Source organism: Bufo gargarizans, chromosome 6 (genome assembly GCF_014858855.1).
Source record: "Bufo gargarizans isolate SCDJY-AF-19 chromosome 6, ASM1485885v1, whole genome shotgun sequence".
NCBI lineage: Eukaryota > Metazoa > Chordata > Amphibia > Anura > Bufonidae > Bufo > Bufo gargarizans.
The window spans coordinates 389,634,154-389,656,533 of NC_058085.1; the positions used below are offsets into that span (position 1 = coordinate 389,634,154).

The 22,380-nt window shown below is 45.6% G+C and overlaps 1 protein-coding gene across 1 annotated transcript in view; it reads left to right on the top strand.

Annotated features, from left to right (window-relative positions):
- LOC122942270 (slit homolog 1 protein-like) overlaps positions 1-19,377 on the top strand; it is a gene marked incomplete at its 3' end in the record, with an annotated part of 74,743 nt that extends 55,366 nt beyond the window's left edge. Inside the window, exons 2-4 of the mRNA XM_044299774.1 lie at positions 6,881-6,952; positions 12,629-12,700; positions 19,306-19,377. Coding sequence (XP_044155709.1) covers positions 6,881-6,952; positions 12,629-12,700; positions 19,306-19,377 — 216 coding nt within the window. The remainder of the gene's footprint in view (positions 1-6,880; positions 6,953-12,628; positions 12,701-19,305) is intronic.
- Positions 19,378-22,380: the final 3,003 nt, after the last annotated feature.

Genomic DNA, 22,380 nt, shown 5'->3' on the forward strand with positions numbered 1-22,380 from the left:
ACTGGACAGAGCTGAAATCTCCCAGCATCCCTTGCTAGCTCAGTATCTGCACATTGCTTTCTTTTTGGATTCGCCCGAGGAACTGCCCCACTGCATTATGGGAGCTCAGCGAAGGCGTTCGGGACCTGGCAGTGAAATTGCTGACTGTTTCCACTTCCAACCAGCAGAATTGTGAATGCAGCTCTGGAGTGTAAGGGTCTATTCGCATATGACAAGATTTCTGTGCTATTCCTTTTCGTCTGAATGGAGCTCACAGAAATCTATGTGCCCCCCTTTCCTAAAAAAAACCTCTGTTGGGCCTAGTCCACACGAACGTTTTTTTTTTGCGAGTGTATGGGCCGTTTTTTTGTGTTCCATATACAGTCATTTCAATGGTTCCGCATTAAAAACTGAATGTGTTCCGTGAGCATTCCGTTTCCGTTTTTTCCGTTAAAAGATAAAACATGTCCTATTATTGCCCGCAAATCACGTTCCGTGGCTCCGTTCAAGTCAATGGGTCCGCAAAAAAAACTGAACACATACGGAAATGCATCCGTATGTCTTTCGTATCCGTTTTTGCGGAACCATCTATTGAAAATGTTATGCCCAGCCCAATTTTTTCTATGTAATTACTGTATACTGTACATGGCATACGGAAAAACGGAAATGGAAACACAACGGAACTCAAAAACGTAACAACGGATCCGTGAAAAACGGACCTCAAAAAACTATAAAGGCCATACGTTCATGTGAACTAGGCCTTATATGAATGGAACTGGTTTCCTGAAATTCGTGCAACACATCTAAGTGTACCCTAATTGTAACTCAGCGACAGTAAGAAATGTAATGCGTTTACGAAGTTACTTAAAGGGGTTGTGTCACCTCTCACCTTGGTAGTATATCGCAAGGATGTGCCGCCATTGTCAGATAGGTCACCTCTGGGACTTGCACCTGTCTCTAGAATGGGCCCCCAAAAGTGAAGGATAGCGCACCGCACAAGCGCGGCGTGCCCTCCATTCACTTCAATGGGAGTTACGGAAATGGATAGAGAGCGCACCACACGAGCACGGCCACCAACTCTGTTCACTTCAATGGGACGGACAGAAACAGCCTAGCCAGCGCTCGGGAGAGGGGTGGGGTTGGTGCTCTCGTTCACTTTGGTGACTCTGTTGGAGCGATAGGTGCTGCTCCCACTTCAGGGAGCTGCACTTATGTGACATTAGTAGCATATCCTAGTGATATGTCATCAATGTCTAAGGCGAGACAACCCCCTTAAAGAAGTTTTCCAGAAGTTTCATATGGCTAGCCTGTCCTCAGGATAGTTGATCAATAGCTGATGGGTGGTGGTCTGACTTGAGGCATTTGGTTATTTGAAGACGCTGTGGCCTCATCACAGCCCGCCAATCACAGCGCCATACATTGCACAGTGGCTATGCTTGGTATTGCAGCCCAGACCTATTCAATTAGATTGGACTGAGCTGCACATAAGCCACGAGGCCACAGTGCATGCCTGAGCGCCTCTGCCTTTTCAAACAGCTGATCGGCGGGTGTGATAGGAGTCGGACCCCCACCGATCACTTATTGATGACATATCCCGAGGATAGATTATCAATATTTTGCACCTGGAAAACCCCTTTAACCTTTTAGGGTCTATTCACACATCCGTGTGTGTTTTGCAGATCCGCAAAACACAGACACCGGCGGCAATGTGCGTTCTGCATTTTGCGGACCGCACATCGCCGACACCTAATAGAATTTGCCTATTCAATTTTTTTCGGTATCGGCATTGCGGACCCGGAAGTGGAACTGTGTAAAGTGAATTCAGTAGGAATACAGACGGTCGCCACGACTTTTACGTTTTACATGATTTTGTGCCCGTCTTTTGCTTTGTTCCAAATGTGCTTGACAATGATATGAGATTTCCGTCCCCCGCGGCCGCGCAGCGTGGTGTTCTCTCTTCTGGTTGGTATTACTCTCCTAAATCTCTTTTACAGTTCGCTTTTCTCTGCTTGTATTATGGGAATGTTTATTTTATTTGTGGTTTATTAAGCTACTGTGTTTGTAGGACTTTCCCAAACTTTCCCTCACTAAGAATATTTGTATTTTATTTATTTTTTTACGGAGGCTGATAAGTGACTGGGAGACGCCTGAATCCGGGACGTGAGTCATTGTTTCAGCTCTCCAGTTTGACGTGGTCAAACGTGGCATTTATCCACATACGACTGTCAGTTTCAATAAATCAGATCCGTTTGTCAGGACTGTATACATCCGGCGTCCTTCCTAATCTCTGGTAATAAGTAGTCTGGGCAGTGCAGTCAACATCTGGGTTATGTACCGTACTTCTAAAATTATCGGAAGGAGAATAACAGTGCAAATAAAGCGGCCGTACAGTTTACATAGCCGACAGCCGAATGCTTGTTTGGGCGAATCCTGATACCCCTCCCCCCATATATATTCATACAACCAAGCATGCATGTGTTCTGAATGGGGAGAGGGGAGTAAGATGCCGTCATGGTGGTCTAACCCCTCGCCTGGAGAACATAAGGATCGGGCATGTTAGAATCCAGCTGCCCGATCAAAAGCAGTAGAAGAGAATCAGGAAATCCTGATAAGCATTAGATAACCGACCAGTCTCAGCAAAATCAGCACGCATGGCTGACTGTAAAGGGCATCTGTCAGCAGTTTTGTACCTATGACACTGGCTGACCTGTTACGTGTGCACTTGGCAGCTGAAGGCATCTGTGTTGGTCCCATGTTCATATGTGCCCGCGTTGCTGAGAAAAATAAAGTTGTAATATATGCAAAAAAGCCTCTAGGAGCAACAGGGGCGTTGCCATTGCACCTAGAGGCTCTGCTCTCCCTGCAATTGCCGCCGCACCCTCTGCACTTTGACAAGGTCCTGCAGTGGAAAAGGGTAAACGTCATCACACCTGCCTGGCCCTGTCAATCAAAGTGTAGAGAGCGCACCATTTGCAGAGAGAGCAGAGCCTCTAGGTGTAATGGCAACGCCCCCGTTGCTCCTAGAGGCTCATTTGCATATATATAAATCATCATTTTTCTCAGCAATGAGGAGATATAGGAACATGGGAATATGGATATGTCATTTCTGGGCACCTTATAGTGGCACACTGAGAGAACTGTCTATGGGTCAGAAAAAAACCTCCATATGCCTGTGTCTGAAAAAGGAGGCATCGAGTGGTACCGCGTGGACCCATAGACGTCTGTGCCTACCCTATAATGGCGCCATGCAACTTGGCAGTTGTATTGAGCAATAATACACCTAAGGGCTCATGCACACAAACGTATTTTTATTCCATGGTCCATTCTGTTTTTTTAAAGGTCCGTATGCAAAACCATTCATTTGAATGGAGCTTGAAAAAAAAAAACTGAAATGACCCGTGTGCATTCTGTGTCCGTACGTCTGCGTGTCCGTTCCACAAAAAAATAGAACATGTCCTATTCTTGTCAGTTTTGTGGACAAGGACAGGCATTGTTACCATGGATCCGCAAAAAGAAAAAAGAAAAAAAAAACGGATGCAACACGGATGTCATCATTTTTTTATTCTTTTTTGCGGATCCGTGTTTTGCAGACCGCAAAATACATACGGTCGTGTGCGAGAGCCCTAAAAATTACGATGGAGCCTGTGATAAAGGAAAAAAGTCACATTGGCCTGTGTGTCAACGTTTTTTGCATATAATTAGTTTATAAATGTTGAGATTGTGATTGGCGCGCTCCCAGAAAATGGCTCCATTTGTTGTGAAACAGTGAACTTTACAAACTCCAACCTTTTTGTGATGCACTTAACCCATGGACTTCAGTGCACCGCGCGTCATCGTAACGAAGGATCCGTTATCATGGGAGCATTGAAGAGCTGAAAGATAAATGCAGCGTCTTATTGAAATACTTGGGATGTTTGAATTACTTGATCCCCTGTAATTGTCTGTCATAGTCTGCTGCCTCTGACCTTTCACCTCTGAAACCTGACCTGAATGTGGTGCTTATGTGGGATCTGACTGGGGATACTGGACGCGTCCTCGTGATATACAAAATATGATACAGTAGTAATTCTTGTATGTACAGCAGCTGTGTGTACTAGAGTGTGGTATTAGTGGTTCTGCTAAGTCAAAGCATCTGCTTACCCTTAAGACCATTTACATTTACATATTGAATTAATCTACATAAAAAGTTGAGGAACTTTGTACCGACATTACTTATCCTGTATTATACTCCAGAGCTGCACTCACTATTCTGCTGGTGGAGTCACTGTGTACATACATTACTTATCCTGTACTGATCCTGAGTTACATCCTGTATTATACTCCAGAGCTGCACTCACTGTTCTGCTGGTGCAGTCACTGTGTATATACATTACATTACTTATCCTATACTGATCCTGAGTTACATCCTGTATTATACTCCAGAGCTGCACTCACTATTCTGCTGGTGGAGTCACTGTGTACATACATTACTTATCCTGTGCTGATCCTGAGTTACATCCTGTATTATACTCCAGAGCTGCACTCACTGTTCTGCTGGTGCAGTCACTGTGTATATACATTACATTACTTATCCTATACTGATCCTGAGTTACATCCTGTATTATACTCCAGAGCTGCACTCACTATTCTGCTGGTGGAGTCACTGTGTACATACATTACTTATCCTGTACTGATCCTGAGTTACATCCTGTATTATACTCCAGAGCTGCACTCACTATTCTGCTGGAGCAGTCACTGTGTACATACATTACATTACTTATCCTGTACTGATCCTACGTTACAACCTGTATTATACTCCAGAGCTGCACTCACTATTCTGCTGGTGGAGTCACTGTGTACATACATTACTTATCCTGTACTGATCCTGAGTTACATCCTGTATTATACTTCAGAGCTGCACTCACTATTCTGCTGGTGGAGTCACTGTGTACATACATTACATTACTTATCCTGTACAGATCCTGAGTTACATCCTGTATTATACTCCAGAGCTGCACTCACCATTCTGCTGGTGCAGTCACTGTGTACATACATTACATTACTTATCCTGTACTGATCCTGAGTTACATCCTGTATTATACTCCAGAGCTGCACTCACTGTTCTGCTGGTTCAGTCACTGTGTACATACATTACATTACTTATCCTGTACTGATCCTGAGTTACATCCTGTATTATACTCCAGAGCTGCACTCACTATTCTGCTGGTGCAGTCACTGTGTACATACATTACATTACTTATCCTGTACTGATCCTATGTTACATCCTGTATTATACTCCAGAGCTGCACTCACTATTCTGCTGGTTCAGTCACTGTGTACATACATTACATTACTTATCCTGTACTGATCCTGAGTTACATTCTGTATTATACTCCAGAGCTGCACTTACTATTCTGCTGGTGCAGTCACTATGTACATACATTACTTATCCTGTACTGATCCTGAGTTACATCCTGTGTTATACTCCAGAGCTGCACTCACTATTCTGCTGGTGCAGTCACTGTGTACATACATTACTTATCCTGTACTGATCCTACGTTACAGCCCGTGTTATAGTTCTGATCTGTATTCAAAATCCTGCAGAGCTGAAATCACCCAGCATTCTCCTCTATCTAATTTCCAGCTTGTTCAGGTTACTTGCCCTCTGAGTGCTGTAATCATTACACCAGGCTGTGTCCAGTAATCTGCTGTAGGGAAAGCTGAATACCCCTCTGTAATATACAGTAGATGCTCATCCACGCTACTAGGGATGTGGCTATTGACAAACCTGTTTCCAAAAGCAAGCTGCAGTATAGTGAATGCAGCTCTGGAGTATAATATGGATGGTAAATCAGGTTTAGTGTAATGTAAGGTAAGACTAAGGGCTTGTTCACACGAACGTTGCTTCTCCGTGCCCGTGCTGTGGGCCAGCCGCATGCTGATCTCGGACCCATTCACTTGAATGGGATTCGCGATCCGTCCATTCCGCAAAAAGATAGAGCAAGTTCTGTCTTTTTGCGCTGCGCAGGCACGGAACGGAACCCCAGGAAGCACTCCGTAATGTTTCCGTGGAGTTCCGTTCCGCACCGCCTCTCCGGATTTGCGGACCCATTTAATGCACACGGCCGGTGCCCCGTTTATTGCGGACCCGCCGCATGCGGGCCGTAATACAGCAACGGAAGGGCAACGGCCGTGTGAATGAGCCCTAAAGATGTGTTTCCTTGTGTATCTGGGGCTCATTTTGGAGCTTCCCTCACTATAAAAGGTGAACACACAGTTAATGTCTTCACACGGTCCAGTGTCGTCGTCCCCCCCCCCCCCCCCCAGCCTTCGATGGCTGCCTTCAGAGCTTAGGCGACTTTCACATCTGCGTTTTAGCTGGATCCAGCAGCGATCTGCAAAAAATGCATCCGGTCAATAATACAACCGCCTGCTGCTGTTCAGAACGGATCCGGTTGTATTATCTCTAAAATAGCCATGACTGATCCAGCACTAAATCCATTCTAAGTCAATGGGCGCCAGATCCGTTTTTTTTTGTGTCTGAAAAAAATTGATCTGGCACCATTGACTTACATTGTGTTTCATGCCAGATCCATTTTGATCAGTATCCCATGACGCACACAAAAACGCAGCTTGAAGCGGTTTCATGTCTGGCATGGGAACGCAACCAGACGGAACAGAATGCATTCTGGTGCAATGCGTTCAGTTTTGTCCCCATTGACAATGAATAGGGACAAAACTGAAGCGTTTCCTCCAGTTTTGAGATCCTCTGACGGATCTCAATACCGGAAATAAAAACGCGGATGTGAAAGTAGCCCAAGACCTCTTAGTATTGATCCTGTAATTCTTCAGTGTTCATAGCGGAGATCCTGTGGAAGAAGACGGTTTTATAATATTTCTTACGTTTTTTTTGTTTCTGCAGAGAACTGAATGGGAACAACATATCGCGCATCATGAAGAATGACTTCTCTGGACTCAAGCAGCTCCGAGTCTTGTAAGGACCTGGTCTTTCCATTCATTACATACATTGTCATGGTTCTGACGCATCTTAAAGCGTAACTGTCGTTCTTTTTATTATTTTTGTAATGTTTAGGGGCAGTGATACTGACCATTTTTGTATTATACTTTAATTACTGAAATCACACATTGGAGCTCAATGGAAATTTGGAGGTCAATGGAAATTTCCAACACGGTGCTATTGACTTCAATGGTACTTTACTTTGACCATCTCCACTCTATCTGACCTTGAAGTAGTCACAAGGCATTGCCTCACCTATCGGCATGAATGTCATATCTCCAGGTGAGAAGCTGTAGCCGGATCGGACCTTTAAGAGTTAATAGTTTCATAGTTCCCAGAGATCGAATTATTAAATATTTAAAGTGTAACTATCATTCTTTTTTTTATTTTTTGAATGTGTAGGCTCAGTAATACTAAACATTTTTGTAATATAATTTAATTACTGAAATCGTACATTTCTATTAGAAAAATAGCTCTAAAGTGGCCCATTTTGAGCCTTAGCATCGCTCCTCTGTCTTCTGTTTACATAACAGTGGAGACTTGCTGACACTGACCGTGTTATGTAAACAGAAGACAGAGGAGCGCTGCTAAGGCTCAGAATGGGCCACTTCAGAGCTATTTTTCTAATAGAAATGTACGATTTCAGTAAATAAAGTATATTACAAAAATGTTCAGTATTACTGAGCCTACACATTCCAAAAATAAAAAAAAGAATGACAGTTACACTTTAAGTATTTAATAATTCGATCACTGGGAAAATGTATCATAGTTTACTGCAAACTATGAAACTTTTAACTCTTAAAGGTCCGATCCGGCTACAGCTTCTCACCTGGAGATATGACGTTCATGCCGATAGGTAATGCAATGCCTTGTGACTACTACTACTAAGGTCAGATAGAGTGGAGATGGTCAAAGTAAAGTACCATTGAAGTCAATAGCACCGTGTTGGAGATTTCCATTGACCTCCAACTTCAGGAGGCACAAAAGGAGTCTGTCTGCAGGAGAGGCATTTTCTCACACGTCTGCAGGGATAGTGGGAATTTATAAGGAATAATCCCATCGTGTAAAATAATGGCAGATCTCCAAGACCGTTATTTTATGATCGATGGGGGTTGGACCGATACTGAAATTAAAGGAGCCGCGGAGCTGATTTAACACTCTATACCAGGCATGCTTAACCTGCGGCCCTCCAGCTGTTGCAAAACTACAACTCCCAGCATGCCCGAACAGCCTACAGCAGGGCATTGTGGGAGTTGTAGTTTTACAACAGCTGGAGGGCCGCAGGTTGAGCATGCCCGCTCTATACCCTTCTAAGTTTCCCTGCACGCAGGGTGCTGCAACCGACCCCATTCACTTGAATGGAGATGTGCTGCAGTTCCTGTGCACTGTGGGTGGCCCGGGCTCTGCTGTGCCGTGGACGTAGTGCTAAACACAGATTGTGGGCGTCCCAGAGGTCAGGCTCTCCTAGTCAGACCGTGATGGCCACGTCTTCCGACATACCGTCACTCTATAAGGTGGTAACGCCCCTTTAATGCTTTATGCTGGTCACTCTCTTTAAAGGGGGTATTCTCGCCTTAGGTACAGAATATGCGATACGTGTGCGCCTCTCTCTCCATTTACTTCTAAGGGAGTGATGAAAGGAGTTCAACAATCAGGTTCACTATATAATAACAGTATGGGCACGGCTCACACTCTGGGGTCTGTCCGTCAGTAGGTGCTCAGACCACTTAAGGACCAAGAAGCCAAGGAATTCTTCTAAGAAAACAGTCTGTGGGGCCAGCTGTTTGCCATTTTTAGCATGAAGAAATATAATATTAGATGTTTTTATCCATCGCCACTGGACTTCTACTCTAGTTCCTTGGAAGCATTCCCAGACTTGCTGGTCCTTAAAGGGGTTATCCCAGGATTAATCTAAAAAAAAAAAAAATCAGACATCATATAGGACATGACAACCTCTTTCTACCAAAGCTAGAACCAGCCCTGGACCTCACATGAAGTCACAGATTTCCCTGCTCAATGTATTTCCAGCTGGCAGCTCAGGGAGTGTGGCCTTTCTTCTGCAGCTCTCTCCCTATCACAGCTCAGGGCGCAGTGTTCGTTCTGATGCAGCTCTCTCCCTGTCACAGCTCACAGGTGTGTCCTTTCTGCTGCAGCTCTCTCCATATCACAGCAAAGGGAGTATGTCTTTTTCCTGCAGCTCTCTTCCTATCACAGCTCAGGGTGCATGTCCTTTCTGCAGCAGCTTTCTCCCTGTCACAGTTCAGGGGGTACTCTATGTCTGTTCTTCTGCAGCTCTCTCTCCCTGTCACAGCTCAGGGAGTGTGGCCTTCCCACTGCAGCTCTCTCCCTATCACAGCTCAGGGTGCATGTCCTTTCTGCTGCAGCTCTCTCCCTGTCATAGCTCACAGGTGTGTCCTTTCTGCTGCAGCTCTCTCCATATCACAGCAATGGGAGTGTGTATTTTTTCTTGTAGCTCTCTTCCTATCACAGTTCAGGGGGTATGTCTTTTCGTCTGCAACTCCCTCTCCCTGTCACAGCTCAGGGGGAGTGCCCTCTTTTTTCTGCAGGTCTCTCCTTGTCACAGCTCAGGGGGTGCGGCCTTTCCACTGCAGCTCTCTCTCCTTGTCACAGCTCAGGGGGTGCGGCCTTTCCACTGCAGCTCTCTCTCCTTGTCACAGCTCAGGGGGTGCGGCCTTTCCACTGCAGCTCTCTCTCCTTGTCACAGCTCAGGGGGAGTGCCCTCTTTTTTCTGCAGGTCTCTCCTTGTCACAGCTCAGGGGGTGCGGCCTTTCCACTGCAGCTCTCTCTCCTTGTCACAGCTCAGGGGGTGCGGCCTTTCCACTGCAGCTCTCTCCCTATCACAGCTCAGGGGGCATGTCCTTTCTGCTGCAGCTCTGTCACAGCCCACGTGGCGGCAGTTGAAGGGTAGAACTGAGCATGTGTGACCACCTCAGCAATGTTGCTGAGATGGACAGCGAAATAAGGAAAAGAATGAACCACAAGTGGCGCTATACAGATACATTTTATTCAGGAGGTATAATTTGTATGCAGTTACAAAAATATTCAGATCCAGGTGCTAGTTTTAAAGGTGTAGGATATTTTTCATGGGACACCCCCTCTAAGTGGCACGCCCATACATGTCTAATGAGACTATACTTTTAGACTAGTTGCTTGGGAGCAGTTGAGCTTGCCTGTTTCCCATAGAAGTGAATGGAGAGCGTCATACACATGCACGGCCACCGGTCCATTCCTTCTCCACCAGCAACCACCTCAACTGGTGGGACAGAGGATCATCCTGGAGATGGTTGGGTAACATGGGAATCCTCCTGTAACAGTCTATTATTGACAATGTCATCTCTGGGTAATTACATGGATAACGACGTGATACAAAGTATCCATGTATGGAGGTAATATAATGCAGATGGCTAAACGTGCTTCCCGTCAGTTGTTGGAATAAATTGTCTGCACATTGTCCGGGCGGCTAATAATACGGCGTGGGTCTCCGGGGAGCGAATACCAGACTGTTCTTTACAGCGTTTAGCGTCTTGCAATGTCCCCCGTCTTCACGTCCCCAGAGATTGTCACCCCTACCCCACGGTGTCAATGCTATGTTACCACACACAAGGAATGTAAAACCACAGTCCTCTCCATCCCTTACATGGCGGTTTTCTGGAAGAGTGGATGACGTGTGAGGACATACATGATGGTTCTCCAGCTCTTCCTACGAGGCATGCCTCTACCCTACGGAATATAGAATAAATCCCAGCGAGTGCTTGTAATCTTCAATTCATCTGTTCTTTATTTCATCTCCTATAATGCATGATTCATGAACGCGTTTCGGCCCGTCCGGCCTTCGGCAGCACCTAACGAAGGCTGGACGGGCCGAAACGCGTCCATGAATCATGTATTATAGGAGATGAAATAAAGAACAGATGAATTGAAGATTACAAGCACTCGCTGGGATTTATTCATTACGCTGTGGTCCTGTGTCCGCCCCGTGCGGGTGCGCTTTGGGTCTGAGCGCCGGCTATCTTCTGGTGATCTGCCCTACAGAAAGCATGGACAGACATATGGCGCATTTACGGCATCTTAGGTTAATCAAATTGTCCAGCATTTACTGAGCAAGTTCTGAGACAGCTGGGAAGTTTTTGTGAAGCAAGGAAACCGGCGCGAGGAGCAGCGTGTCGTTCCTCTTGGGGTTAGTAGGCATATTACTTTCAGCACCCCCTGCACTTACAGGTTCTTTGGGTCAAGGTCCTGGTTTCACAGGTCACACATCTTCCTGTTATGGGATATCCCTGTGTTACACCCTGGAGAACACATTGTGTCGTAACACAGTTACAAAACTGGATTCTCTGTATATCAGCCTTGTAAGAGTACGACCAGACGGCGCGGTTGTGATGCGGCCGCCCTGCGTTCCGGTACCGCGCAGCCGAAAGGGCCACAGTGGGCTCTAATTAAACTACTGAAGAACGCTCTGTTCAGTGGGTCTAGATTGTTAATGACCATGCGGCACCTTCTTTACCGCGTGACCATTAACAATCTAGACCCACTTAACAGTGCAGACTTTATTAGTTTCATTAGAGCCCACTGCGACCCTTTCGGCTGCACGGTACGCGAACGCAGGACGGCCGCATCACAACTGCGCCGTACAAGGCTGACATACCGAAAATCCAGTTTTGTAACCAATTAGGGATTCATGTACATGACCGTATTATGGCTCTGTTGAAGGGACCCATAATAGACCACCCATAGACTTTTAGGGAGTCCTACTGGAACTAGTACTGATACCGGAGACATTCCTCCGCCTGTCTCTGGTCTCATGCAAGGGTTTTTTTCTGCCACATTTTGTCACGTTCCACAGGATTTCATATTATGGAGGTATCCCAGAAATATGGAGTCTGGGTTGCCAACCAGAATTTTTTCTGGACAATTTATCCCAAAATCATAGACGGCCAACACTTTTTATGGACCGATTTGGAATAAGTGATAAAGATTATAAGTAATCCCATATCTATAGTGCAATATATAGTTACTGTGAGCTGTAAAATGATAATTACCACCAAAATAATCTACTCAAGTACCACCAGCCTAAAAAAAAAGTGTATTTATTTTCACGGACACAGGAAAAAAGTCTTCTGGGTGGTTGGCAATAGACTGTTCACAGCTGGATTTTTTCCTTCAGTTTAAACTGGAAACCAAAATACTCCAGATTTATGGACACCAAAGGCACCCGACGGACCCTATTGACTTATAATGGAGTCCGCCATAGTGACGCATGCAGCTCTGTTTATACGGTGAAAAATGGCAGATTCTTCAACTCCGACAAAGATGTGAACATGGGTCGGGACCGCTAGCTCTTGGGGCCACTCTCTGTCATCGGTTCACATACTTTTTTATATTACTACATCATTATTTGTATACAATGTAAAATGAATATTGCATTTCATGATGGAAAGCTTGGGAGGGCTTTGTGATGCTGAAGCTGTTCTGCCCCCCACAGTGCCCCCCGTCAGTCCTGAGCCGGGTGAGAGTTATGACTGAAATCCTCTGTTTATCTAGATGGTGACCACAATCCGTCTGGGAAGGAGGACATTTATAAAATGTGTTATGGCAGCAGGAATTAAAGGTGTCTTCTGTTTTCTCTCCCAGGCAGCTGATGGAGAATCAGATTAGCAGCGTGGAGCGCGGAGCGTTTGATGACATGAAGGAGCTGGAGCGGCTGTAAGTGCTCGCACACCAATTATTCCCTCTTCTTATCATATTACTGCATTACCTACAGGCAGCTGGCGTGGACAATGTCCTTCTCGCCATCTCATGGATGTCCTGATAAGTGACGTGTGTGCGAGTGATCAGGCTGTAATGTGGCGCACTATAAGATGCGAGGGCTTGAAGAAAAGCTTGGATGTAGATTATGGGGTGGTCAGGCTATCGTCCAGAGTAGGTATACGAGTTGTCCCCAAAAATAATGGAACGTGTTCATAGCCCTGTGCACACAGCGTATGACGAAAGAGTGACCTATACGGTGCCGTCCGTCGGAGTCATAGGGCAGGACATGCCTAAGACATAAGATGTTGTTAGAGTCTTACTTACATCTTCACTGTCTGAGCAAAGTACATGTGAGGCTGTGTCTTTCCATGGGTAACATCTGTACGTGTTTGGCCTGTAATAGCCAAAAATGGTTGGTTACGCTTGTTAGAACTATGATTCGCTTAAAGGGGTTTTCCAGATATTTGCATGTTTTAAATTTTGATGTCTATAATCCATGCTCGCCTGCTCCCCGCCACTCTGTTCCGGATCTCTGGCTCTTTTACTGGACTTCTGCCAACTTCCGGGTCACGTATGCCATTGCAGCCAATTAGTGGTCTCAGTCGTGACTTGAAACCATGCATGTGTCGCGTGGGAACATGTCACTGCTGAGGCCAGTCATTGGCTGCAGAAGCGCAAGTGACCCTGTCCATCCGGAAGTTTTCAGACAGGGACTGGAAGACTGCAGAAGTGAACAAGGGACCCGGAACACAGCAGCGTGGGAGCAGGTCAGTGTGAATTTTACATCAGGCTGGGCATGAAACGTGCCAAAACCTGGACATCACCTTTAAGGCTTAGACTGTTTCAGCTAGGCATGGTTCAGCGAGCTTGGACTATGGTGGTATAATACATACATATCAGGAGAGAGTTTTGGGTTAGGTCAGGGGCATAGCTAAAGGCTCATGGGCCCTGGTGCAAGAGTTCAGCTCGGGCCTCCTTTCCTCAGTGCTTTGTGGCCAGGGGCAGAGGAGCACATAGCCTTCATGCTGCTGAAATGGCACCTCCCTCATGCCAAATTCTTGAGCTAACCCCTTCCTTCCAGCCAGAGGTGTCACTTGACCAGCATGCACTTTCTATAATACCGGTGTCTTCTTATGCAGCACAAGGGTCTTTGGGACCCCTCAGGCTCCTGGGCCCGGTTGCAACTGCTATCTCTGCACCCCCTATAGCTACACCCCTGGGTTAGGTGTGTAAGGTTAAAATTAAAGATGACCTGTCACCTCTCCTGACATGTCTGATTTAGAAACTACTTGCATTCCCCATGTAATAACAATTCTGGGGCACCTGTTCTTATCCCTCTATGTTGTGCCATTCCACTATTATTACTGCTAGAAGTTATGATTCAATTGCCAGCAGTCTGCATTTGTTACGGACAATGGTTGTGGAACCACTTTGCCAACTAACCGGTTTAACAATGGGATAAAACTGAGGCCATTATCCTGGCGGTCCCCCAGGATTCACCCTTTAACCCCTATACAGGGATCTTGACTTCGCTGCAGGGAAACCACCAGACTGCTACATCTTAGAATAGTCCTGGTGTGGCTGGCAGCTGACACAATAGGATAAAATGACCAACGCAAAGCATCGGAAGCAGAAGCAAGATGTAGACAGAACCAGACTGAGAACAAACAGGCAAAGAACATGCAAAATCCACAGAACAGACTTCAGGAAACAGTTCAGACATAGCAGAAACATAGCAAGACAGTACCATAGGACAAAGTTCAAACAAAGCAAATCCAGATACAGAAACTGGCAAGGCAGGTCAGACCAAATCTAGGGAATTCATTGGCAAACAGAACTAAGACCGAATCCAGATACTCACGGAATGGACACAAGGGCATGGCAAACAGAACTTGGGTAGAATTCATACACGTACAGGCAAGATCCATAGAAAAGGCTTAGGGACAAGACCACTGGAACTAGGACAGAATTCAGACCTCACAGGGAACAGACTCAAGACCATGACAAACAGAACTAGGACAACAGATAAAGTCAGACAGCCAACCAAAGTCACAGAATCCAGTCACAAACAGAACGTGCAAATATCCAACAGCATCTAAAAACTGCACATCCTAACCCAGGGACAGGACACACACCTCGGGAAATCCATAGCAAGGTAACAACTCAGGAAATATATAGCATAACTGAGGGGAGATACAAATCACATTGGCATTAATTCACACCCACCAGTAACCGCAGCCAGGACACACAGAACAGTGGCAATATCAACTGCCATAAAAACCACGGTCGAAATTCAAACCCACAAGAAGCCAAAGCCTGAGAGCACAGTACAATGGCCCTAGTGAAACGCCATTGAAGCAGCAATGAAGGTCCAGCTGCGTATTACCAGTTGAGGGTGTGTCCCTAAACAGTCAGTAAACCAATCGGTACTACCACGGTCAGACTGGACAGGGACACCCACCGACTGGTAACACCCATCTGGACCTTCATTGCAAACTGCTAGTAATTCATTCATAACTTCTAGGAGGAATAATAAAGGAATGGCACAACATAGAGTCATAAGAATAAATCAGGGGTGGCCAACCTTACAGACACAAAAAGCCCGAAAAAAAAAAAAAAGATGATGACTACCAGGAGCCACACGAGTCACAGTATTTTTCGCCCTAAAAGACGCAAGTAGGTTTTAGCGGAGAAAAATAAGAAAAAAATATTCATCAGATCAGACTCCTAAATCAGACCCCCAATCCTCATCAGATCTCCAGATCAGACTTCTAAATCAGACCCCCAATCCTCATCAGATCTCCAGATCAGACTTCTAAATCAGACCCCCAATCCTCATCAGATCTCCAGATCAGACTTCTAAATCAGACCCCCAATCCTCATCAGATCTCCAGATCAGACTTCTAAATCAGACCCCCAATCCTCATCAGACCTCCAGATCAGACTTCTAAATCAGACCCCCAATCCTCATCAGACCTCCAGATCAGACCCTCGATGCTCAGATCATACAGCACAAATCAGACTCCCAATGTCGGACACCCCATGCTCAGATCCCCCCCCCCCCGTGCTCAGATCTCCCCCCCCTCCATGCTCAGATCCCCCCCCATGCTCAGATCCCCCCCATGCTCAGATCTCCCCCCCCATGCTCAGATCTCCCCCCCCATGCTCAGATCTCCCCCCCATGCTCAGATCTCCCCCCCCATGCTCAGATCTCCCCCCCATGCTCAGATCTCCCCCCCCCCATGCTCAGATCTCCCCCCCATGCTCAGATCTGACCCCCCATGCTCAGATCAGAACCACCCTATGCTCACATCAGCCCCCCCATGCTCAGATCAGATCCCTCATGCTCAGCTCAGATCCCCGAAACTCAGATCAGACCCCCCCCCCCATGCTCAGCTGAGATCCCCTCCTATGCTCAGATCATACCCCCATACTCAGTCCTATAATAAAAAAAAAAAATCCCCTACCTCTCCTGATCAGGCACCACTACTCTGCACGTCCGATGCACTCTCCACTGTGACCTGATGCGCAAAACGTCAGGTCATAGTCCGGGTCTCCACGTACTACATTCTGACACTGTGTGCGTCAGGACTTAATGGAGAGCGTTCTGGAGCTGCAAAGGTGCCTGATCAGGAGAGGAGATCTGTTCATGAGGTGGAGAGTGCGCCGGCCTAACTGCTCCCCAGCTCCACCGCTAGAGCTGCACTTGAATAGGCAAACAGCCGCATGTGGCTCGCGAGCCATGGGTTGGCCACCCCTGGAATAGATGCTCCGGAATTGTTATTACATGGGGGGGTTGCAGGTAGTTCCTCAAACAGACATGTCAGGAGAGGGGACAGGTCCTCTTTAAAGACCATCCTAAACATTACCCAGAACTAATCGGTACCTAGTGTGGGATGCCTGAGCTGGGTGGGACAGCTGACCATGGGGACGGGTACAAAACTGCATTTCAAGGCACAAACACCAGTCCATAGAGTGTGCAAATAAATTAGACACAGGACTGTAGTGTAAATGGTCAAAAAGAAGAATGAAGAAAGTCCTGAAAGAAAGTAGATACAGTACAGACCAAAAGTTTGGACATACCTTCTCATTTAAAGAGTTTTCTTTATTTTCATGACTATGAAAATTGTAGATTCAGACTGAAGGCATCAAAACTATGAATTAACACATGTGGAATTATATACATAACAAAAAAGTGTGAAACAACTGAAAAGATGTCATATTCTAGGTTCTTCAAAGTAGCCACCTTTTGCTTTGATTACTGCTTTGCACACTCTTGGCATTCTCTTAATGAGCTTCAAGAGGTAGTCACCTGAAATGGTTTTCACTTCACAGGTGTGCCCTGTCAGGTTTAATAAGTGGGATTTCTTGCCTTATAAATGGGGTTGGGACCATCAGTTGCGTTGTGGAGAAGTCAGGTGGATACACAGCTGATAGTCCTACTGAATAGACTGTTAGAATTTGTATTATGGCAAGAAAAAAGCAGCTAAGTAAAGAAAAACGAGTGGCCATCATGACTTTAAGAAATTAAGGTCAATCAGTCTGAAAAATTGGGAAAACTTTGAAAGTAAGGGCTATTTGACCATGAAGGAGAGTGATGGGGTGCTGCACCAGATGACCTGGCCTCCACAGTCACCGGACCTGAACCCAATCGAGATGGTTTGGGGTGAGCTGGACCGCAGAGTGAAGGCAAAAGGGCCAACAAGTGCTAAGCATCTCTGGGAACTCCTTCAAGACTGTTGGAAGACCATTTCAGGTGACTACCTCTTGAAGAGAATGCCAAGAGTGTGCAAAGCAGTAATCAAAGCAAAAGGTGGCTACTTTGAAGAACATAGAATATGACATATTTTCAGTTGTTTCACACTTTTTTGTTATTTATATAATTCCACATGTGTTAATTCATAGTTTTGATGCCTTCAGTGTGAATCTACAATTTTCATAGTCATGAAAATAAAGAAAACTCTTTGAATGAGAAGGTGTGTCCAAACTTGTGGTCTGTACTGTATATCACATGGGGCGTGTCCTCTGGATTTTGTCTGATCACTTCAAATGTAAGCTTAGATTTAATGAGAACCTGTCCCTAATGTGTGTGCGTAGGATTAGATTGCTAGCTCCTGTGGATACAGGGCCCGGGGTGAACACTTATTTCTAGATGGAATAGGGATATTGCTGTTAGGTCTATCACAGTTTCGCGGTCCATCCGATCGTCTCCCAACAAAGGAGTCATTTTCATGTGTGTGATATAACGAGACTGAAGAATCCTAAAGATACGTGAGGGAACACGATGGAGCCGTGGTCGTCACAAGGCTGGGCTCAAAATCTATTAGTCACAGGAGGAAAGCGATAAACGTTATGTAGAAACACAATGGGCTTAGCAACCAATCAGATTCCACCACTCATTTTCCAAAGGAGCTCTGAAGAATGAAAGGTGGAATCTGATTGGTTGCTATGGGAAACTAAGCCAGTTTTGATAAATCTCCCCATTATGTTCCTGTACCACCTTCTGTCGTGTAATGCTATCATCTGTCATGGTTCCCTGTATCGTGGGCACACGGTGGCTCAGTGGTTAGCACTGTCATAAAGAAGGGCTCCCTATCTTAAAACCACAGTGCGGGTTTATATAGGTAGATAGATAGATCATAACTAGTGTTGAGTGAATCGAATTCCACAAAGTGGAATTTGATCCGACTTTCGGGGAAAATTTCATTCTTCACGAAGCCGAATTTCCTCGTGCTTCGTGGTAGCAAATCGATTTTCCTTGAATGGCAGTAAATAACTTTTTAAAAATCGTACTTACCTCCTCCGTTTGAGCGCGAAGAGTCGGCTGCTGCCATCTTGATTAAAGATCTTGCACAAAATCCAGTGTGCAGTAACATATGACGTCATCACGGGTCTCGTGAGATTTCGTGCCAGATCTTCAATCAACATGGTGGTGGCCGGCTCTTCGTGATCAAATGGATGAGGTAGGTATGATTTTATTATTATTATTTTATTTTTATTTTACACTGTATTATTGCTGTCAGATATCGTGATCATCTATGAACGTGGCATCTGAGGGGTACAATGTAATTCATCACAAAGCAATTTTTTTTTTTTTATTCGGCGAAGCAGCCGTATCGTTTTTTTTCAATACTTCGCTCATTACTAATTATTACTGTGAAATAATCTTCGTATAGTTCATATCCAGGGATATTCTGTTGTGTCTCATTGAAGAGTCTGCAGATAGTCGGATACTCCTGGTCACAGCTTTTTCCCGGGTGCACAGTAAATTACGGAGGATGTTGATGTATACATACTGGTATTATACATACTGGTATTGCTGGGATTACGGCTTCTGGAAAGTTAATCCTGAGTGTTTGTGGGTCTTGGTGTAGAATATACAGGGATATATATCAGACGAGGTGTATGTAATATATCCAGGGGTGTCTGTGCAGTATGGTGGAGCCTGTGGAGCTGTGTGGGGGGCGGTTGCGGCTCGGACCTGGGATTTGCGTATTATACGGGGGGTGCACTGCTGCATCTGATCTCCTTGTTTTTTGCTTTCCCCTCTTTACTTTCAGACGCCTCAACCGAAACCAGCTGCAGGCGTTACCTGAGCTCCTCTTCCAAAACAACCAGGCTCTCTCCAGACTGTGAGTACCCCCTGCACATGACGCCACGTTATTACTGTAATGAATTTGGGAATTAACCCATTATGTTCTGTCTCATTGCCATATGGCCCTGGTTTTGCAAAAAAAAGCAAAAACTAAAAACTGATGGATCCCTAATGTATTTTTGCATCTACAATATTCTAACCCATGGCCGAAAGTATGCGGACACCTAAATAATCAAATCTGCTCCTTTAGGTTTTTTATAGAAAAGGCCAAATAATATAATAAAGTGCAACCCAGACCTTCTTTCACCAAACTGTACAATGGATTCTTAGGTCGAAGGTGTTCTCCTGGTTTCAAAACCCAAACTGGATTTATTACACCTAAGAGCTTGTTTCCATTACTCCAGATCCCAGCTGCTTTACACTCAGCCAGCTGCCACTTGGCATTGTGCACAATGAAAGACACAGCACAGTCCTCCAGCCTCCAAATGCACTTGGTAGGGCCGATATTTCTCTGCTCGTGTGGTCTTCCTCATTGTGGCTGACCTTACAGGTGACCAGGGAGACTCTGGAAGGGCAAGAACTGGATCAATTGACTTGACCGATGACGTCACCTATGATGGAGCTACGTTGGCCAAGGCCATTGATTAGGAGGGGTGTCCACATACTGTTGGCCATGTAGTGTTCCCGATGGCTGGAGTTTTGTGGGATTTGCAGTGTTTTTCCTGTTGGATACAGAATATTCTTTTGTTTTGTATTTTTTTGTCTTGGAGAACATAGACATCTGGTCTGCTTTATAACATTGCAAAATGATGTTCATACTGGAAATTGTCTGCAGCATTCATCTAGGACTAAATAGTGGAAAGAATGATTTCTGATGGTAGCATGTAAGCAGGGGGGGAACTACCATAGCGGCAGACCATGCGACTGCTATGGGGCCCAGGGCAAGAGGGGCCCCAGTCTTAGTTGGGATTTTCTTACTGGAGGTGAAAACTTGGTCAGGACTCTACCCTCTAAAGGAACAACTTTTAGCAAATGAAGCAGTGGAAAAATGGCCCAAGGATCATTGAAGGGGGTTTAGACAGAAACCCTTCTGTTCTGTGTGGGGGGCCTGGTTTGATCCTTGCTATGGGGCCCTTACTTCTCTATGTACGCCACTGAGTGTAAGTGAATATTATGGGACGGTCACTTGTCCAATCAGCACCAAAAAGTAGAAAAATGCGACGCAGTAATAAATCTTTAAATGAGGCACCTAAGATATCGGCAGTGACGCTTGTGTCTGGGCTAAGTCCATAAATACCCTGCGTGCCCGCACCTGTCATCGGGGCACTATGATGTGTAGACATGCCACCCGCGTACAGCGTAATCCGCAGCCGTGCCAAGATTGTCACTGTGTTATTTGAATAATTAGAAGTCGTTATTCAGTCTAGGTGGTTTCTAGAGACACAAAGCGTATGTGTGTATTTCTCACCATTTCCTAATCCGCTCATCATCATAAAGAGGAAGGTTGCGGAGACACGAGAATCCATTGTTATTAGGCGGTAATCATCAAGAAACCTTCTTCTGAGAAAGATCTATTACCGCACGTCCTTCACAGCCTTTATTAAGAAGTTGTGTCTAATTCAGGGTCACCTTTCATAGTTTTCATGTGGATTTTCTGATTACTGTGCCTTTAAATCCCACTTCCTCCTATGTTGGGTCTGGAATGTAAAGATTTAATATGACCAGTGTTGAGTATGGCGGTGTCACGGCCATGGTCATGGTCGTGACTCCTGAACCGCATGCAGTTGCCTGCGGTCTTGGTTGTGTTGTCAATCACAGGTGAGGGCTGAAGTATGTTGCCTCACCTGTGGTTGCCGCTGGCAACATTTTTATGTGGCAGCTTGCTGTTTGTGTATGCGGTTGCACCTGGCTACCTGTCTTTGTAGGTGTGCCTTTTATGTGTTTGGTATGCTTGTTTATTGCAACTTATGGTCCTGTGTTCCTGTGTGTTGTGTGGTGTGTGCTGTGTCCGTGTGTGTTCTCTGGACAGCAGCGCGTCTGCATGGGTTCCTGGCTTTGTGTCTGTGGCAGGTAGGTGCTATACTTGTTGCATTTACCTGCCATTGCCATAAGTTGTTTATGTTTCCCCTTTATTGTAGCCTGGCCTGTGAGACTCCTGTTCCTCCGTGCCTAGGAGGAACAGGTCGTCTTACCCTGCTCCTAGTTGAGGGCAACCCTGAGGGCTAGTAGGGACTTCAAGGTTCCGGAGTATGAGCCCTCCTACCATCCGGGTCGGCTCATACAGCTAGGAGTCAGGGTCAGAGTTAGGGATATGATAGGAGGTGACCTGCTCCCTAATCTCTGTCCTGGCCTTGCAGCGACTCTGGCATCGCACGGCTGAGGGTTTTCCCCATCCTCAGCCGTGACAGGCGACATTGCTAGTAATGGGCATCGGGGCTCTTGTTTTTTTTTTTGGTTTTTTTTTTTTTTTGGAAGAGGGGTTGCCTCTAGATTTCCCAGTGCATGAGAGACTTACCCCCTCCACCAGTGTCCTATGATGTATGTTAAGAAAGGCTGGATAATCTACGGATTTTCTGAGTGTGGCAGATCTGCAGAGTATTACAACAGGAACAAAGTGGATAAGATTTTGCACAAAGTCTCATCCATCCTCTGCAGGCGCAGATGTTGCCCTTTGCAATGCATAGGGTGAAACCCATAGCAAAATCCACTCTAAGAGTATATTCACTGCAGGTTTTCTGTCCCACAATAATGTGCAGAAATCCGCATCGTATGGTACCAGCAAAGTGAATGAGTTTTTAGCAATCCTCATCCACACTCTGCGGGAAAAATCTTGAAATTGACCTGTGGTGGAGATTTTAAAGGCTATGAACAATTTATTTATTTTTTTTATTATTGCATTGTACTCATTTTGAGCTAAAAATCCGTTTTCAATTGATCTTTATTAAAAATGTTGAGCCCTTTTCTCTGTGCAGCCTTGAGATTCTCTAGTAGCAGGCTCTGAATTTTCACTCTGTTCTGTCAGGCAGCTCAGCTGACGGCT